The sequence below is a fragment of the Camelina sativa genome, chromosome 16 (assembly GCF_030686135.1).
Source record: "Camelina sativa cultivar CO46 ecotype springtype chromosome 16, ASM3068613v1".
Classification (NCBI taxonomy): Eukaryota; Viridiplantae; Streptophyta; class Magnoliopsida; order Brassicales; family Brassicaceae; genus Camelina; species Camelina sativa.
The window spans coordinates 3,831,636-3,847,186 of record NC_141895.1 but is presented as its reverse complement, the minus strand read 5'-3'; the positions used below and the strand labels follow the sequence as shown (position 1 = coordinate 3,847,186).

Genomic DNA, 15,551 nt, shown 5'->3' with positions numbered 1-15,551 from the left:
GGAATATATCTAAAATTTAGTTTTTCTTTAAATTTTTTTTTACTATAATACAAATCAAATCAAGATGGCTCAAAAATAAATAAATACTCTATTATAGTTTTGTTATGTTGTTTGTTCTGCTCACCACACCACTTATAATGGTAACCGCGTTTAAACAAAGCGGTTAAAAATTATGAGTTGTAGAGAAAGTGGATAAAAAAACAGCGATTAAAGATATCTTAAGGAAAAGATAGTACGGTTAAAAAGAGTGGTTGAGTATTTAATTAGTTTGATTGGTATCATTGTAGCGATTGAATAGTGTAAATTATAATAGTTAGTCAAAAATTAAATTAGTTTAGTTAGAAAATTAGAGTAATATAGTATTATTTCATTCATAATATGAAATATAAACATAGTTAGATAAAAAATGTTAAAATGCTAAATAATTGGTTTTGTCATTATGATAATAGATTATAAGATTAAAATATCATAAAATATTTTAAAAATTTGTAATAAATTATAAAAATGTAATTTATACTATAAATTCTAAAAACTATAAAAATTGAAATCATTATCTAATTCATAATAAGAAATATTAAATTATTAATATAGTTGAATGAGAATTTTTATAATGCAAAATACTGTGTTTATCATTAGCGTTGAAATTTGCATATTTATCTCCGATCAACCCATAACATATCAGCAATTTGTAAAAAACACAGATATATAAAATAAATAGAGAAAATTTTCGTCGATGTTTCTTCTCAATAATATTTTTTAATTAAATAAAAAAGGTTAAAAAAATTCCTGAAAAATAGGAGTAAAATCAGATTATATCCACTGTTTTTCTTTATTTTGTCAAATAAAAAGAATCTAACGCCAAAAAACAAAAAAAAAACAAAATACCAAAATAAAAGTTTTGTAACTTTTAAACTTCACCAAACGTTGGTTTCATCGAGTGACTCAAGTTAGTATTTGTAACCACAAAAAATAAAGTTTAACCACATTTTCCAACCAAGATGTCCAACCACTATCTCCAATCTGTTGATTGGTGATCATAGAGGCGGTTCATTTGCAAACAACCTAAATTAGTGATACCAATCAGAGCCAATATTAACATTTATTTCAAGGTATATAGAGTCTGCTTTAAATATGAAATAAGAACAAAAAAATTTTCAAAAATCTAACTACCAGCTTGAAAATTTCAGTCTGTAGGTCTCGTCAAGTAGTTGGACCGACCTGGTCAGGCATTTAAATTGAATTATCAACATGATAGAAAATAAAATATTAATAATAATTGTTTTTATTTTACTGAATTAAAAAAAAAAAATTGAGAGGATAAAGTTACTTTTACGCAACGCGAGAGAAGTTAAGCAGTTGGTCAGTGCACAGGTATGGTGTGAATTTAATGTTTTGCATATCTATCCATCCCCCTTTATCTCATCTTCCACAAATATAAGCTATAGCTATTTCCTAATGTCAATTCGAAAACCGAATTAATTTCGTAAAAATCTGAAAAATGGTTGACATTTTAATTTCTAATCTGATCCTCTGTAGTTGTACACGACACATTCAGAGGAGCCAGTATAAGAATGTAAAAAGGCCATTTCGATATCTGTATAATTATAGTCGTAGCCTCCTTAAAACACATTCCATGACAAAAAAAAAAAAATGGATGTATGGTTCCATCGGGTCAATGTATTTGGTTTTTCTCGGTGCTATAAAATTTCGAATAACCGGATTACATCTAAACCGGCCGGATTACATCTAATAAATAGATGTATTGGAAGTGATTTTGGTTGATGTGTCTGTAGTTTGTAGCGGATGGTGTGTTCTACGCTGAATTGAATGAGGTTCTCACTAGAGAGCTTGCGGATGGTGTATCTTATTTGATACAAAAGTCAAGTCTGGATGATAATTTTGACATAAATTCCGTGTATTGTTGCAGAGCCTTATTATTGTAATGGCAGAAGGGGGCGGAAGGAACCTTACTCTATGCAGCCCAATTGCTATTCAAGAGTCATCACTGTTAATGGAGAAGAGCACATTATCATTTTCGCAAAGAGGGATATTCCTAAGTGGGAAGAACTGACCTATGACTATAGGTTTCATTTTTTTGCCCTTCAAATCATCTGAGATATTCTATAGACTATAGTCATAATTTCTACTGCCGCTGATCTTGTAACTTTTACAGGTTCTTTTCAATTGGTGAGCGCCTTTCATGTTCATGTGGCTTCCAAGGTTGTCGAGGTGTTGTGAATGTTGCAGAAGCTGAAGAACAACAGTCGAAAATCTATACAAGTAGTAACAATCCCTATATATTAATAGAGAAACATTCTCAAGAAAATGTTGATATGTCGTCGCTAGAGAGCTCGAGACACTAATGAATTTATTGCTCTCACTTTATGGATATTTACGCATAATTGCTATTAAATGATTAAGGAATATTCATTTTCAATTAATTAAAAAAATCAAACATTTTAATTTTAAAATATATTTTAATCATTTTTATAACATATTTAATTATTATATCATTATAGATCTAAAACATTTTCAAAAACCGAAATTATTCACCTATTAAAAAAAACTGAATATTTCACGGGTGAAACATATTCTTACAAAAAGAAAATTAAACGAAATAAATAATCTTGCATAGATTGAAGAAACAGCGGATGATATATATATATATATATATAGTTGATACATAGTATTTGATCTAAACATAATCTCACGGTTATATATTTGGTTATTACACTAACAAATTTTAGATTTTCGATAATAACTTTACTTATAACACTCATATTATTTGTATAGATTTATCCCGCATATCCGCATATAGTGTTGGTTGTTATCTAGTCATCGTTTATAATGTTGTATACTGATAACATATGTTGTTTAGCTTTGCTACACTGACTCTATATGTACATAGACTAATTAGTGACTTTTTGTAAATCAATTTTCACCATATCAAAACTAGTGACAAGTGTGAATCTGTGATTAACATACCATCACAAGTTACACACCCTTATTATATAAAAAGTAAGCAAGATAGTAAGGGATCTTCTATGTAGACTGTTGCCATAGTCAAATCCGGTAGCTTAGAGTTGGTCTATTTAACAGCAAAAGCTGATTTATCAGCTTATGTGCATAGGTCATGGATTCGGTCTTAGAACAAAGAGATGGTTTCTTATGATTGTGATTTTTTTTTTATGTTTCTTGCATCCGTTGACTGTTAATTAGACTTAAATTTTGGACTTGTATATACCTTATCTTAAGGCTCAAATGTATAAAAGAAAAAACTATAGATTTTATTAAATGAATAATAAAATAAAATTTTATGTATTGAATATATGTATAATTCTATTAATGTTAAAAGAAAAAACATTAAATAAATTAGAAAATATAGTATTTTCTTTAAAATTAAGACTTAAATGTAATTTTAAAATAAAATTTTATGATTTTCATTAAAAATTTATACATAAGTTATTGTAAAACATCACAGACTCTTATTATCTTTTAAAAACAAACCAATCTCTAACCTAAATCTCGCCATGCTACTTACCTTAAAAGTTTGTACATTAGTTATTATTCAATCTAATTTCTTTGATTAATTTTGATTAGAGAAATTAGATTGGATTTTTAGTGCTGGCGATTTTGATGCTCTAACTCTACCATAAGCCATTTCAGTGATAATTTTTGAAGAAAATGGAATCACCATGACGGGCGTGCTCGTTTAAGGATTCAGTAGCTATGGCCCGGAGAAGGTTTAAGCCGTACTCAGGCACACCCGAAGCATCCTTGGTTTCTACTTCCTATATATGTAGGTACAACTTGCCAAGACGAAACATATTGCAAAAGGCACGGAGATGCCTCGAAGCATATAGTATCTTCATCGTAGACGACACCATCCTCTTCAAATCCGAAAAAACCAGTGAACACCTTGTAGTCACCATCTTTACGAGCTCCGTAAGATTTTGTATTTGCCCGAAGATTACAAGCGAGGAAACATTTGCGGTCTAAGTCCCATAGGTAGATGATGTATACCAAAATAGTTGATTGCCATTGGAACACAGTTACGGGCAAGCCCTAGACATGCCATGTTGATTTCCCATGCATTTTTCCCAGTTCCACGAATTGTCACACTTGAGCCTCCAAACCCGAACTGTGAAAATCTATTCAAGTTGGGCAGTGTGAATTTAATGTTTTACATATCCCTATCTCCCCTTATCTCATCTTCAACAAATATATTTTTTTCACCTGTAAGCTATTTCCTACGTATGAACATTCAAAACCGAAATATTTTTCTAAACTCTAAAGTACAATGGTTGACACACTTGTGAATTGAGCTCATATAACGCATGTGTGGAACAGAAAAGTGGAACAATTGTTCATAAGTTGTAAAGAATTGGATATTAGTATTTGCAATAAATTAGTCTTACAGGTGGAGTAAAATACTAAAATGCAGTTGTTTTTAAGATCAGTAGTTAAGAATGTGTGGGTGTTCTTCCCAGAAACAGCGTTCGATGATGTTGCAATGATCTACGGCCACTTCTCCTTCCAGTTTCTTCCCTGAAACAACTCCATTCTCGACTGCAACAGCTTCCTGAAATGAATATTCAGACAGCTGGCTTAACAGGTAACTACAAAGATCAAGCTCTGCAATCGAAGAAGAAGTCCCACACTGTTCAAGTTCGATATAAAAACGAGTAACAAGCGTTGGGAGGGTAGTTACACTTCAGGATTGGTATGATTTAGCCATTTACAAGTTTAATAGCCAAAGGTTTGACTAACTTAATTGATCCACACTAATAAGAACAGAAACATTTTGGCACTTAGTTTTTTCAGCCAGTCTACTGTATCATAATCTTTCTATGCATAGATTTAATTAAAGATTGATAACTAAGGCAATACTAACCTTTAGGCGGAAAACCGAAGAACCCATTCGAAAGATTTGAGGTAACGAGTTGTACTCAATTCCAAATTGACGGCTAAGCAGCTCATTTTTCTCTCGTGTTTGGGTACCCTGGAAAAGTCATTCACAAAAAGCAAGATAAGAACCATTTTAAGCATTTGACTACTTGAGAAAATGATATCTTTATCCATCATAACAAACTACCTTTAAGTAATCTTGGGATTGAGTTTTGGTTTTTCCAGACTTAACAAGCATCCAGAAACATGTATTGTACTGATTATTGATGTGGCCTGCCAAACGAAAACATAAGAGAACAGTGAGACTACTCGTATATTGAGGTTTAACTTCGCAAATATATTGTTGATTACAAGTAAACTTGTACTCACAGTCAACTTGTCTCCACGCCAGATAATCCAATAGAATATTGTATGTTGGATAGCATACAGCTCGTCCATCGAATGATGGAGGGTACTTCAATTCTTTGTGAGGGAAAAATTCTCCCCATTGTAACACATATGTGGATGTAAAGAAGGATGTGACTGCAGATATTATCTTACTGCAATGCAATACTAGAAATTAAGACAAGAAGATAGGGCCACAAAGTGTAACGGAAAAGAGAAATTTAGTTTAACCTGGATTGTCTTTTGTAGAGCTCAGATTCTTTCTTCAAAACAAAGCTGTAATCAATGATGAACTTAATTAATTTCTAAGATCTGTAAAAGCTGAGGTAAAGAGTTTGAGACTTGAGAGATAGAGACCTGTACTCATCACTGACACCATAGGCAAAGTGAATATTCTCAAACTCCTTGAGAACAGCCACTGCACATGAATTCATAAGTTTCAGAGCTTGTTCATCGTTTGGCTTCTCAAATTCATGAACGTCAGAAAATCTATCAAAATCCAAGCAAGCTGCATGAGTTTCATTTCCAACATATAACACTGGTAATCGATAATAATATGAATTCTTTCTCAAAATGCAAATTCAAATATCAGAATATGCCCTAGACAAAAGCGACCATAAGACAACATAAGAAAATTGAACAGGCCAGCCAAAGTAGTATATAATTTCATAATATAGCCGAATTTTATGGAGCACAAGGAGTTTACTAGTCTAAGGTTCCAATGCAATTAAAAATCTGACAAAGTTCTAAGAAATTAAGATGATAAGCTAAAGAAAATTACCTGTGAAAATGACAGCCATCAATTCTAACCACGGCCCAAGTTAAAGGTAACAACTTGTTCTCAAACTGAAACAACCTAATAAAGTCTGGTTCAATTTTTCCAATGTCTTTCGTGAAGTGGCCAAGATCATTATATAGGGAAGGCTGCTCATTCCAAAAGTTTATTCCAGAAATATTCTCTGAATGTACAAAAACAGCCTTTCTCCTCAATCTTTTTACAGGATTGCCATTCTCATCATGCTTTACAGTTTCGTCTACCTGAATGAAGTTAAATAAAATATGTCATATTGGAAATATACAATGTCTTAGGTATATACCATCAAGCAAATAAAAGATGAACATCAAGCAAAATGCAATGACAAGAGAAGATCTGACTCTTTACCATACAAGATGATCAGCTAGACACATCAGTTTTACACGTGAACATCAACCAAGCTGACGTAATAGTCTTCCACACATGACCAGATTTTACAAGGGTTCAACAACTGTAATTTGCAAATTACAATGCGTAAGCCTAACCGTACATGTGCACAACCAATATTGGTCAACAAACTATGATAACTAACCTTCATAGAGACTCAACTTATAACTGGAAGATCTATATATCTAAATACATAGATAGCACATATGAAATCAAGTGTTGTATATCACCTTTTTCTTGAAAAGACAAGATCCTTGGCGAAACAATTCAGGAAGCGTTTTGTAGTTGATACCAAAATTCTGAAACAGAAGCTCATTTTTCTGCTGTTTTTGTGTATCCTGCAGGTACCCAATAAAAATAGACATAGTATGATCAAAGAACTCATATAATTACTAGGCATGAAACTAGGCTTAAGAAGGTATTTTGACATCTGTATAAGAAATAATAACAATAGTCGTAGTATTAAACACATTCCATGACAAGAAAAACATTGATCCCTGCCATAGAAAAGCACGACCAAACACACCTTTAGAACCTCTTGTGCTTCACTTATGCTCTTTCCACTTTTAACTAACATCCAAAAACAAGTGTCATACTGATTATTGGCGTGGCCTGCAACCAAGAAGTGGAAGTTGTTAGAAGTCCCCAAAGATATTTCACGACGATAAGCATAGATAATACCACGAACATGAATGTGTGTTGAGTACAATATTTAAGATGTCAGAATGACTTACAGTCCAGTTGCCTCCAGGCGAGATAAGCTTGAAGAACCTCTACTGATGCACAACTTACAACTTTGGAAGTGAAGGAAGGAGCATATTCTAATTTCTTTTGGGGAAAGAACTCTTTCCATTTCGCTACATAAACTGCAGCAAAGAACGATGCTACCAAGGACAAAATCTTACTGCATATCAACAAAAAAAAAAAAACTCTGTTTCAAACAGATTCTTCAAGTAAAAACGCTTCTGAAAAAGGAAAAAAAAAAAAAGTATCGATAAAACTTGATGGAATCGATATACCTGGCTCGTCTCTGGTAGAATCTTGATGTTTTCTTGAATACAAAGCTACAAAAGACATGGACATCAGTTAGAAGCTTTGTACATGATCTATACAAGTCATGCTAAAAATCTAAAAGATATTATTATTGAGTCAAAAGAAGTAAAATTCTGGTGGACCTGTATTCGTCACTGTATCCATACGCAAATATGATGTCCGGAAACTCTTCCAAAACCGCAGCAGAAGATGAATTCATCAGACTGAGTGCTGTTTCATCATTAGGCTTCTCAAACTCATGAACTTGACAAAATCTATAGTCATCAAAGAAGGTAACACAGAAATATAAATAACGCATAGGGAATAGATATAACATACTCCTTGATCAATGTTTTAAGTTACAGGAACAATTTGAAAATAGCCAATTGAAACTAGATAGATGTTCATAAATACGAATCCTGAAAATTGCAATCAAAGAGGAGCATCACAAATTGACATTCTTATAGAACATTGATTGATTTGATGATAGAGTTTCGTGATAAAATCATCATCATCGTCGATTCATCATCAGACCATGTCCGAAACGAATAAAAAAGCGAGAAAATCATTATATGTACCTAGAAAAATCACGACCATCGATTCGAACAACCATCAAGTTAGGAAGCATGACCTCGTCCTCCAATTCGAATGACTTCACATACGCATATTTGCTATTCGCCATTCTTCTTTGAGATTCAACGACGAAACTCTCTCTCTCTTTCTCGCTGCTCTCAGTTTTTTTTTTCTAATTTTTTTTGTGTTACGCGAAAATCCCCAGTACTGTAATCGAACCGGAGCTACCTAAACCGAAATCTGAGCCGGTTCGTTAATCCAAATTTGTCTAACCGAGGCTCTCCAGTTCGGTTTTGTAACTGAAACGGTGAACTCAAGACCAGGCAGGTATGTACAATTTCTTTATTAGAGCATCACATCGGTAAACTTTTTAATGGTGTCTTTAAGTATAAAATAAAATAATAAATTCTAAACATTGTAGTAACTTCGTAGTATTATTTTGTTCTCACCATCAAAACCTCACATGAAACCAAATCAATCGGAAAGAGGAGTTCAGATAGTTCCGAAATCTCACCTTTGCTCCCGTAAGTCCACCACGCCAAAGAGGAGTTCAGATAGTTCCAAAATTAACGCAAGTCCTCTTGGTCACCACAACTCCAACGACTACGAATCGAAGCTTCAAAATTACTTAATCTGAGAGAGAGAGAGAGAGAGAGAGAGAGAGAGAGAGATTCTATGTTCGAATAAATCAGATAGATAGAGAGAGATGAAACCAGTTTGTGTCGCCCAGAGATTGTGAATCGGAGATAAGAGGAAGAGTTTTTGCGTGACCACGATCAGAATTTTTCAGAATCGTTCTTCTGAAGAAAAAGAAAAAAAAAAAGTAGTTTTATTATTAATCTTTTAACAACAAATCGTGTAACCCAATTTTTTTTAGGGTTCGTTCTTCTGGAAACAACACAGATGCTATTTTTGTAAACCCTCAAAATCAAGATCTGACACCTAAGCAAAAACACAAATCTCAATTTCTTACGCACTCATACGATGAATATTAAAATTTCAAAAATAGGGTATCTCCCTCTACCTAGTTTCGATCGCTGGGAACAAGAGCAAAGCCTAAACTCAATCAAATCGAAGAAAAGATTAACAAGCAAACCTGGGAATGGATCGTAATAGTTGCTGCTACAAATCCTCGGTGTTCCAAGTTACAAGGAGGCAGAGGAGGAAGAGAGACGCAGACGCTTGTTCTTGAATGAAATTGAAAAGGTTGATGATGAAGAGAGACAACTTTGAAAGACTCTGGTTGATATAGAAGGTTATTTTTGCGTCTTTTATTTGTTTATTTAAATTCAAAAGTAGCAAAAAGACACCACAAACAAACAAAAAAAAACCGTCTGCGACTGCGACACTGTGTGTCAACATCCGGAACTCATCATTCTCCGTCGATCTTTTAACCGTCCGGCTGACTTAAGAATCTGGAGCTGTGAATTTTGAGAGACAATACCGTCTCTAAGTTTTCTGATTTACAACGAATTCTCTCTAATAACATAATTTGGAGAAAAAAGGATCATCATGGCTGGCTGTAGTCAGCTCTATATATGATTTGATTCATTATAAATTAGCATCCCGTAACACCTTTTTTATAAAAAAATATTTTAACACTACATTTTCAGATTTGTGTCAAATGAGTCCATACCAAACTATAATCAAACACAACGTTCTCCGAACAGTAATAAGCCCACAGAAATGAATGCTAAAAATATCAACAAACTTGAAATGAATCTTCTTATTGCAGACATAAATGAAACGATTATATATGTCTCCAAGATGTCCTTTTCGTTCCATAAACAATGAAGTTCAGGCTGATATTATCTGATATAAACCATCTTCCTTGTACACAAATCCAGCCATTTATCTCTTTGACCTACAAGCCAAACTCTCCTGTTATCACTTCTAGCAAAATTTATCAGATGAACCCTCTTTACCACTTGTCCACCTATATATGTACTATTATATTGTTCACTGAATATACAAGTGCGAGCAAATGTCTTCACTGAATTTCTGGAGCACGTTCACGAGGTATCAACTATAAACACACTTTAAGACGCTGTTCTTAGATATATAACATTGAATCAACGAACTCTCTAACCTCTTGTTTCCCAGCCAAACTGTGATCTAAATGAAAGCATTTCAGCTGCCCCAAGACAGAAATTACAGTTTCCATCTAGATCTTGCATCCCTGAGGAACAACAACTAAGCAAAATCATATCGTGGATTTTTCTCTGGAGAACTGACATAGTCTGCAATCTTTGAGACATGGTGTTTTTTTCTGTAAGTTAAAGAGATCAAAATATGTTCTTAGATCATGTGCAAAAACAAGCTGTCCCTCCCAAGAGTTATTGAGATGTAGTAATTCTCAGCAAATATTGAGATGTAGTCATAGAATTTAGCCTCTCCTTTCTCCTCTTGTGCTCCTCTGATGCTCTAAAGGTTGGGCTTAACAAAGGAGGTGTGGTTGGAGGAGAAAGGAGAAGCCTTTGAAGTCGATTAATCAGGATAGACTTAACAACGGCACAGTTTCGACAAGAGCTAAAAGAAGAGACCTGGCTCGAACCGGTCATATAGTGACGTTCGGTGTCTTTCAACGTCTGCGCAGGAGATGCCCTTAGGGTTCATTGGCTCGAACCGGTCAATAGATTCAGTTTCTTTTTTGCAATTCAATTTCATAAAACCGAATAACATTCTAAATCGGCCTGATTTTAAACCAATTTTGTCAGCAATATGCCTCGTTTCCTGAGTGAGTCTCGCTAGCATACGTTTTATCAAAATTGCAACACAAACAGAGACGGACATCTCCAAATATCTGAGAATTAGTTATAAAGCTTTTGTGATCTAATATCATCTTATTTTAAGCCTATAAAAACAGTAGAATCTTCATCTCGATAAACTACCACTATCTTAGCTACTATACCCAACAGGCTACAGTACACTGTAACAAAACTTGTTGTAATTCGCTCGGTGTGCAGATTAAAACCATCCAATTTACCTACACTGTATCAAACTCTGTAGAAGAATCAGAGCACCCAACATATAAAAAGTTTCCTGTCACTTCTTAGAATGATATACTCGGCAAGGATCCTCACCTCTTTCAATTCTGGAAAACGTCGTGATACATACTTCTGGGAGCGCTAAGACTGCTTAACTCAGCATGTATTTTCTTCTTTTACAACACTTTTAAGTTTACCCTCCTTCTGTGGATTTTTTCTTTTTGCTTGAATATGATGCACAAATGCAGCTACTATAACATGAAGCTTTGGAGGAGGCTTGCTTGTTGTAGAGGCATTGTGACCAGCATCCTTTAGAGCTTTCGTAACAAGCTTTTGGGATTTCTGGAAGTGCATATTGCACAGTGCAGGAACAGTCGACGCTAGTGTTGGTTTTCCACAAAGTAATGGTCCTGCTGGAGCTCTGAAAGGGGTACAAAATGCAGAGTTAGGAGAGAAAGTTCTTAAATTATCATCATATGAATCACTATACAAAAATAAAAAGTATATGAAACCCAATCTGAGAATGATAATGTATCAATCTGACATCTAGTTACTCTTTTGTTACAACTACAGAAGTAGGACTGCTGCAACTCAATTACAGTTTCATCCTGGAACTCAATTTGTAAAGATGATCTCTAATTATGCTATAATACTCACAATCCTAACTCTCTTACAAATACACATTGACAGAGACAACTTCAAGCATCTGTGACAGTTATGTATCTCAACCAGGATAACACAACACATCAATCAAGGTTGTAAAACAAGGCAAATACCGAATCTATAAAATGTATAACTATTTCGGTGTCCAAAAACTAAAATTTCTCCCAATCCCTTAAAAAAAACCTTGAAACGGAGCTAAGTGACAATCCCAAATCCCTTCTGCAAACACGAATTAAAACAAGAAACCTCTCTCGGTTTGGCTCACTACTCCACACAATCTAATTCCCAATTTAAACTCATCATCACTCAAAATCTTAACGCAACTAAAACATGTAAAGAACATAACTTGAAGCCTATTTTATGAGAAATTACAAAACAAAAGAAAGGGGAAATCGAAACAAACCGTTTTATAACGTTAGTACAACCCGTGTAGAGCTTCTGCTTACTATCCTTGAGAATATGAAGCTGACAATACTTGGTAAGCGCCATAGCTTTAGCTTTGCAACCATACATACAACTCCCACAATTACTATTCGCATACTGACCAGTCTTACCACCATCATTGTTAGTACCATTGTCTCCACTACCTTCAACAGCATCACCACCATCTCCCTCTTGACCAAGCCTCCGTCTCTTATTCGATTGATTATGTTCCTCTTTGAACGGACTACTCCCATACTTCCACCAGTAATCCCTGTGTTGCCCCTTGAGATCCTCCATCAAAGCCCAATAATGGTCTCTGTAACACTTGGCGAGCTGCTTAAGGTTGTGCGATCGGCGTCGGAGAAGCTCCGGGCGGGTTAGGTGACTGGAGCGTGTGAAGATTTCATCCTCTTGAGACATCGCGATCGGTGAATCCGAAGTCGATGGTAAGACGTTTGTGTTAGGGTTAGGGTTCCGAATTTGGGGTTCTGATGAGGTGGAAGCCACGGCGGAGGAAGACGTTGGAGGCCTTGGTGGTTTCGAGGAGGAAGGGTTTTGCTGAACGTTCTTGGAAGCTGACGCCATCGCCGTCGTCGGGAAATGACGGCTCTTTAGAATCAATCGGAAAATGAAATTGTTAATTTTTAGAAATATATTAGTACTTAAATTTTCAAAAGCCCAGTAAATGTCCATTGGGCTGGATTAATCAACATATAAGCCCAAGTTTAATTAGATGTGAAACCTGAGTTTTCTGAATTAGGTCAATATAAATACTAAATCCGATAACGATCACGGTCTTGCTTCACCGATCCTCTTCGAGATAACTGCAACATTTAGGGTTTCAGAGATCGGCTGATCATCAAATCCACAAATATGGCGACTCAAATTAGCAAGAAGAGAAAGGTGAATTTTTTATTTCATTTTTTGCTTTCATAGATGGATTTGTCTCGCTCTGTGTGTAGTAGTATTGGAACTGATTTTGGTTGATGTGTTTGTAGTTTGTAGCTGATGGTGTATTCTACGCTGAATTGAATGAGGTTCTGACTAGAGAGCTTGCAGAGGATGGTTACTCTGGTGTTGAGGTTAGGGTTACTCCAATGAGGACTGAGATTATCATCAGAGCTACCCGTACTCAGAACGTTCTCGGTATGTTGTTGATTGATCTTTATTGCATTTCAATTTAGGGGACCTGTGTGAGTCTGTTTTGAGATCTGATATCATCGGGAAATGTTGTTTGGGTTTTAAAGGTGAGAAGGGGAGGAGAATTAGGGAATTGACATCACTTGTTCAGAAGAGATTCAAGTTTCCTCAAGACAGTGTTGAGCTTTATGCTGAAAAGGTTAACAACAGAGGTCTCTGTGCCATTGCTCAGGCTGAGTCTCTACGTTACAAACTTCTCGGTGGTCTTGCTGTTCGTAGGTACGACAATTTCTGCAATCTTTATGTCTTCTCTTGCGACTTGTATATGTTACTTTGTTTGATTAGAAACATCATCAGTTGAGGCTATTCATTTAGCTATTTGATTTTGCTAGCTTGTCTTATAAGCAGTTCTTTGTCTAGGTCCTGGCATATCTTGTTTCACTCTTGAACTTTTATCCCCAAGATGTTAATACTGCAATGGTTATTTACCTGTACAGGGCCTGTTATGGTGTTTTGAGATTTGTTATGGAGAGTGGAGCTAAGGGATGCGAGGTCATCGTGAGTGGAAAGCTCCGTGCTGCACGTGCTAAGTCGATGAAGTTTAAGGATGGTTACATGGTTTCATCTGGTCAACCAACTAAGGAATACATTGACTCTGCAGTGAGACATGTTTTGCTTAGACAGGTCAGTTTATTCCCCATGTTCTAAAGTGAATAAGTGATTCAGCAATGTGTCCAATCTAAGTCTGGTTAAACCGAATGTGCAGGGTGTGTTGGGAATCAAGGTTAAGGTTATGCTTGATTGGGACCCTAAGGGCATAAATGGACCAAAGACACCATTGCCTGATGTTGTGATCATTCATACTCCTAAAGAAGACGATGTCAACTTTGCCCCTCCTCAGGTTGCTGCCCCAGCTGCTCTTTTGCCAGAGCCACTCACAGCCGTAGATTACCCTGCGATGGTTGTGGTGGCCTAGTGAAGACTTTCTTTACTGTTACCCCATGGGATTTTGATCTTTTTGTTATAACTTTTATGCCTCTTTTGACAGTCACTAGTCGTATCTCTTATATTCTCGAAGCAGACAAGTTTTTTCTCATGTTGTTTCCAAACTTGTGTCAAGTTTTCTGGAGGTGGAAATGTTTTGAGTTCTATGATTATGTTAGTCTCAAATATGGTGTGTTATACAAGTAAAATCACAGGGTAAATTACTTTTATTTGCTCAAAACATTTATTCGAACATAACCAAAAAAACTCAGTATTTGGAGCTCTCGTTAAATAGTCGTATATGTTTTTACAAAAGGGTAAAGCTAGAACCTAAACGTACAACTAGGATTCAAAACTCTTCCTCCTTGTTTACCGTTGCAGCATTTGGGAAGCTTCGCTATAATCGTATCCAAACACACACTGCAATTTTTAACCGACAAGTCTTGTGTACACTGCATCATTCCATACAATTTCATCGTCCCTAGACTTTCCTCGGCGGTCGCATACAAGTAGTCTCTTGTATAGGGCTTTTGCTGTTTACGAATTGCTTTCTCCTTCAGCTTATAAAGGAGATCCCTCGTATTCTTGTTGAACAACTTTGTATTGCCGCCGCTCACATCTTTAGCATTGTGCAAATACAAATAGTGCTTGTAGTCGATCTTCTGATAGGTATAGATAGTAGAAATGTAGAGAAAAGAGAAAAGAGAAAACAGTTGTCGTACCATATGATTCTCCCTTTGTTGTTCCGACATTTCCTAAGAATCTGTCACATATTTTACGATTAGATATATATATATATCACAATCGAGAACTATTGCTCTTTGTACAACTAACTGAAGTGTGACAGGCTAATAGATTATATTGAAATGACGTTACCCCAGAGAAGGCGGTAGAGAGGCAAGAGCGGCACTCAGATTCGGAGGCATCGCCCCGACACTGAGCCTTGATGTAGAAGGTATTGGGACCCTCACCACCTACACCGTGGATGAAACCGTAGTCTAGATTATTGCTAATAGAATAGTCGAGGTGACGTTTGAGTTCGCTCTCATATGAACTCTCCTGCTTGTATGTCCCTTCACTTTTGATGCATATGTGTTGCAGATACGAATTGGTCTGGTTTAGGGACAAAACACTGTGGATAAAATGGAGTTGCAAGGCCACCACGGCCAAGATAGAGATTGATAAAGAGGAAGAAGACATATCTAGTGTTAGATATTTTTGATATTAGTTTGTAGAAAAAAAGGTCTCTAGTCTTT

General features: G+C 35.5%; 3 protein-coding genes, 1 long non-coding RNA gene and 1 pseudogene across 26 annotated transcripts; 2 read left to right on the top strand and 3 right to left on the bottom strand.

Moving 5' to 3' along the window:
• The first annotated feature begins 1,721 nt into the window (after positions 1-1,721).
• Positions 1,722-2,385, top strand: LOC104749736 (uncharacterized). The gene is made up of 3 exons (XR_761469.3): positions 1,722-1,832; positions 1,928-2,084; positions 2,174-2,385. It is a non-coding gene; the product is annotated as an uncharacterized LOC104749736 (long non-coding RNA).
• Positions 2,386-4,313: 1,928 nt separating this feature from the next.
• On the bottom strand, positions 4,314-9,648 carry LOC104749738 (tRNA(His) guanylyltransferase 1). 22 transcript variants are annotated; one of them, XR_015584600.1, is made up of 16 exons: positions 9,195-9,622; positions 8,812-8,898; positions 8,613-8,701; positions 8,104-8,397; positions 7,669-7,800; positions 7,513-7,557; positions 7,228-7,397; positions 7,020-7,105; positions 6,724-6,831; positions 6,074-6,330; positions 5,650-5,800; positions 5,524-5,568; positions 5,278-5,447; positions 5,096-5,181; positions 4,895-5,002; positions 4,314-4,635 (listed from the first exon to the last, which is right to left on the bottom strand). XR_015584600.1 is itself a non-coding variant. In XM_087491653.1 (16 exons), exons 4-16 carry the CDS (start codon positions 8,205-8,207, stop codon positions 4,609-4,611), a joined length of 1,470 nt encoding a protein of 489 aa, XP_087347779.1. In that variant the 5' UTR covers positions 8,208-8,397; positions 8,613-8,701; positions 8,812-8,898; positions 9,195-9,622; the 3' UTR covers positions 4,314-4,608. The 22 variants fall into 22 exon arrangements, 10 of the variants coding, with proteins under 10 accessions (XP_087347779.1, XP_010469725.2, XP_087347782.1 ...); XR_015584597.1 differs by having other exon boundaries at positions 4,314-4,582; XR_015584595.1 differs by having other exon boundaries at positions 5,650-5,710.
• Positions 9,649-9,805: 157 nt separating this feature from the next.
• On the bottom strand, positions 9,806-12,804 carry LOC109125131 (uncharacterized). The gene is made up of 2 exons (XM_087491660.1): positions 12,152-12,804; positions 9,806-11,506 (listed from the first exon to the last, which is right to left on the bottom strand). Exons 1-2 carry the CDS (start codon positions 12,754-12,756, stop codon positions 11,242-11,244), a joined length of 870 nt encoding a protein of 289 aa, XP_087347786.1. The 5' UTR covers positions 12,757-12,804; the 3' UTR covers positions 9,806-11,241.
• An 88-nt stretch (positions 12,805-12,892) lies between these two features.
• Positions 12,893-14,481, top strand: LOC104749708 (small ribosomal subunit protein uS3y). The gene is made up of 5 exons (XM_010471389.3): positions 12,893-13,074; positions 13,170-13,317; positions 13,419-13,590; positions 13,809-13,995; positions 14,078-14,481. Exons 1-5 carry the CDS (start codon positions 13,045-13,047, stop codon positions 14,285-14,287), a joined length of 747 nt encoding a protein of 248 aa, XP_010469691.1. The 5' UTR covers positions 12,893-13,044; the 3' UTR covers positions 14,288-14,481.
• A 101-nt stretch (positions 14,482-14,582) lies between these two features.
• On the bottom strand, positions 14,583-15,495 carry LOC104749710 (putative cysteine-rich repeat secretory protein 10 pseudogene; annotated as a pseudogene). The gene is made up of 2 exons (XR_015585002.1): positions 15,172-15,495; positions 14,583-15,058 (listed from the first exon to the last, which is right to left on the bottom strand). The product of XR_015585002.1 is annotated as a putative cysteine-rich repeat secretory protein 10 pseudogene (transcript).
• Positions 15,496-15,551: the final 56 nt, after the last annotated feature.

What these genes read in the sequence shown, in the direction of transcription:
- LOC104749738 (XM_010471423.3), bottom strand. Translation starts at nt 8,207, where the DNA reads ATGGCGAATAGCAAATATGCGTATGTGAAGTCATTCGAATTGGAGGAC. An exon ending in GATGGTCGTGATTTTTCTAG is followed by an intron (nt 7,801 to 8,103) that starts GTACATATAATG and finishes TGATGACTATAG; the next exon opens with ATTTTGTCAAGTTCATGAGT. An exon ending in CTCTACAAAAGACAATCCAG is followed by an intron (nt 5,448 to 5,523) that starts GTTAAACTAAAT and finishes ATTGCATTGCAG; the next exon opens with TAAGATAATATCTGCAGTCA.
- LOC109125131 (XM_087491660.1), bottom strand. Translation starts at nt 12,756, where the DNA reads ATGGCGTCAGCTTCCAAGAACGTTCAGCAAAACCCTTCCTCCTCGAAA. An exon ending in TGTACTAACGTTATAAAACG is followed by an intron (nt 11,507 to 12,151) that starts GTTTGTTTCGAT and finishes TACCCCTTTCAG; the next exon opens with AGCTCCAGCAGGACCATTAC.
- LOC104749708 (XM_010471389.3), top strand. Translation starts at nt 13,045, where the DNA reads ATGGCGACTCAAATTAGCAAGAAGAGAAAG. An exon ending in CCGTACTCAGAACGTTCTCG is followed by an intron (nt 13,318 to 13,418) that starts GTATGTTGTTGA and finishes TGGGTTTTAAAG; the next exon opens with GTGAGAAGGGGAGGAGAATT. An exon ending in GGTGGTCTTGCTGTTCGTAG is followed by an intron (nt 13,591 to 13,808) that starts GTACGACAATTT and finishes TTACCTGTACAG; the next exon opens with GGCCTGTTATGGTGTTTTGA.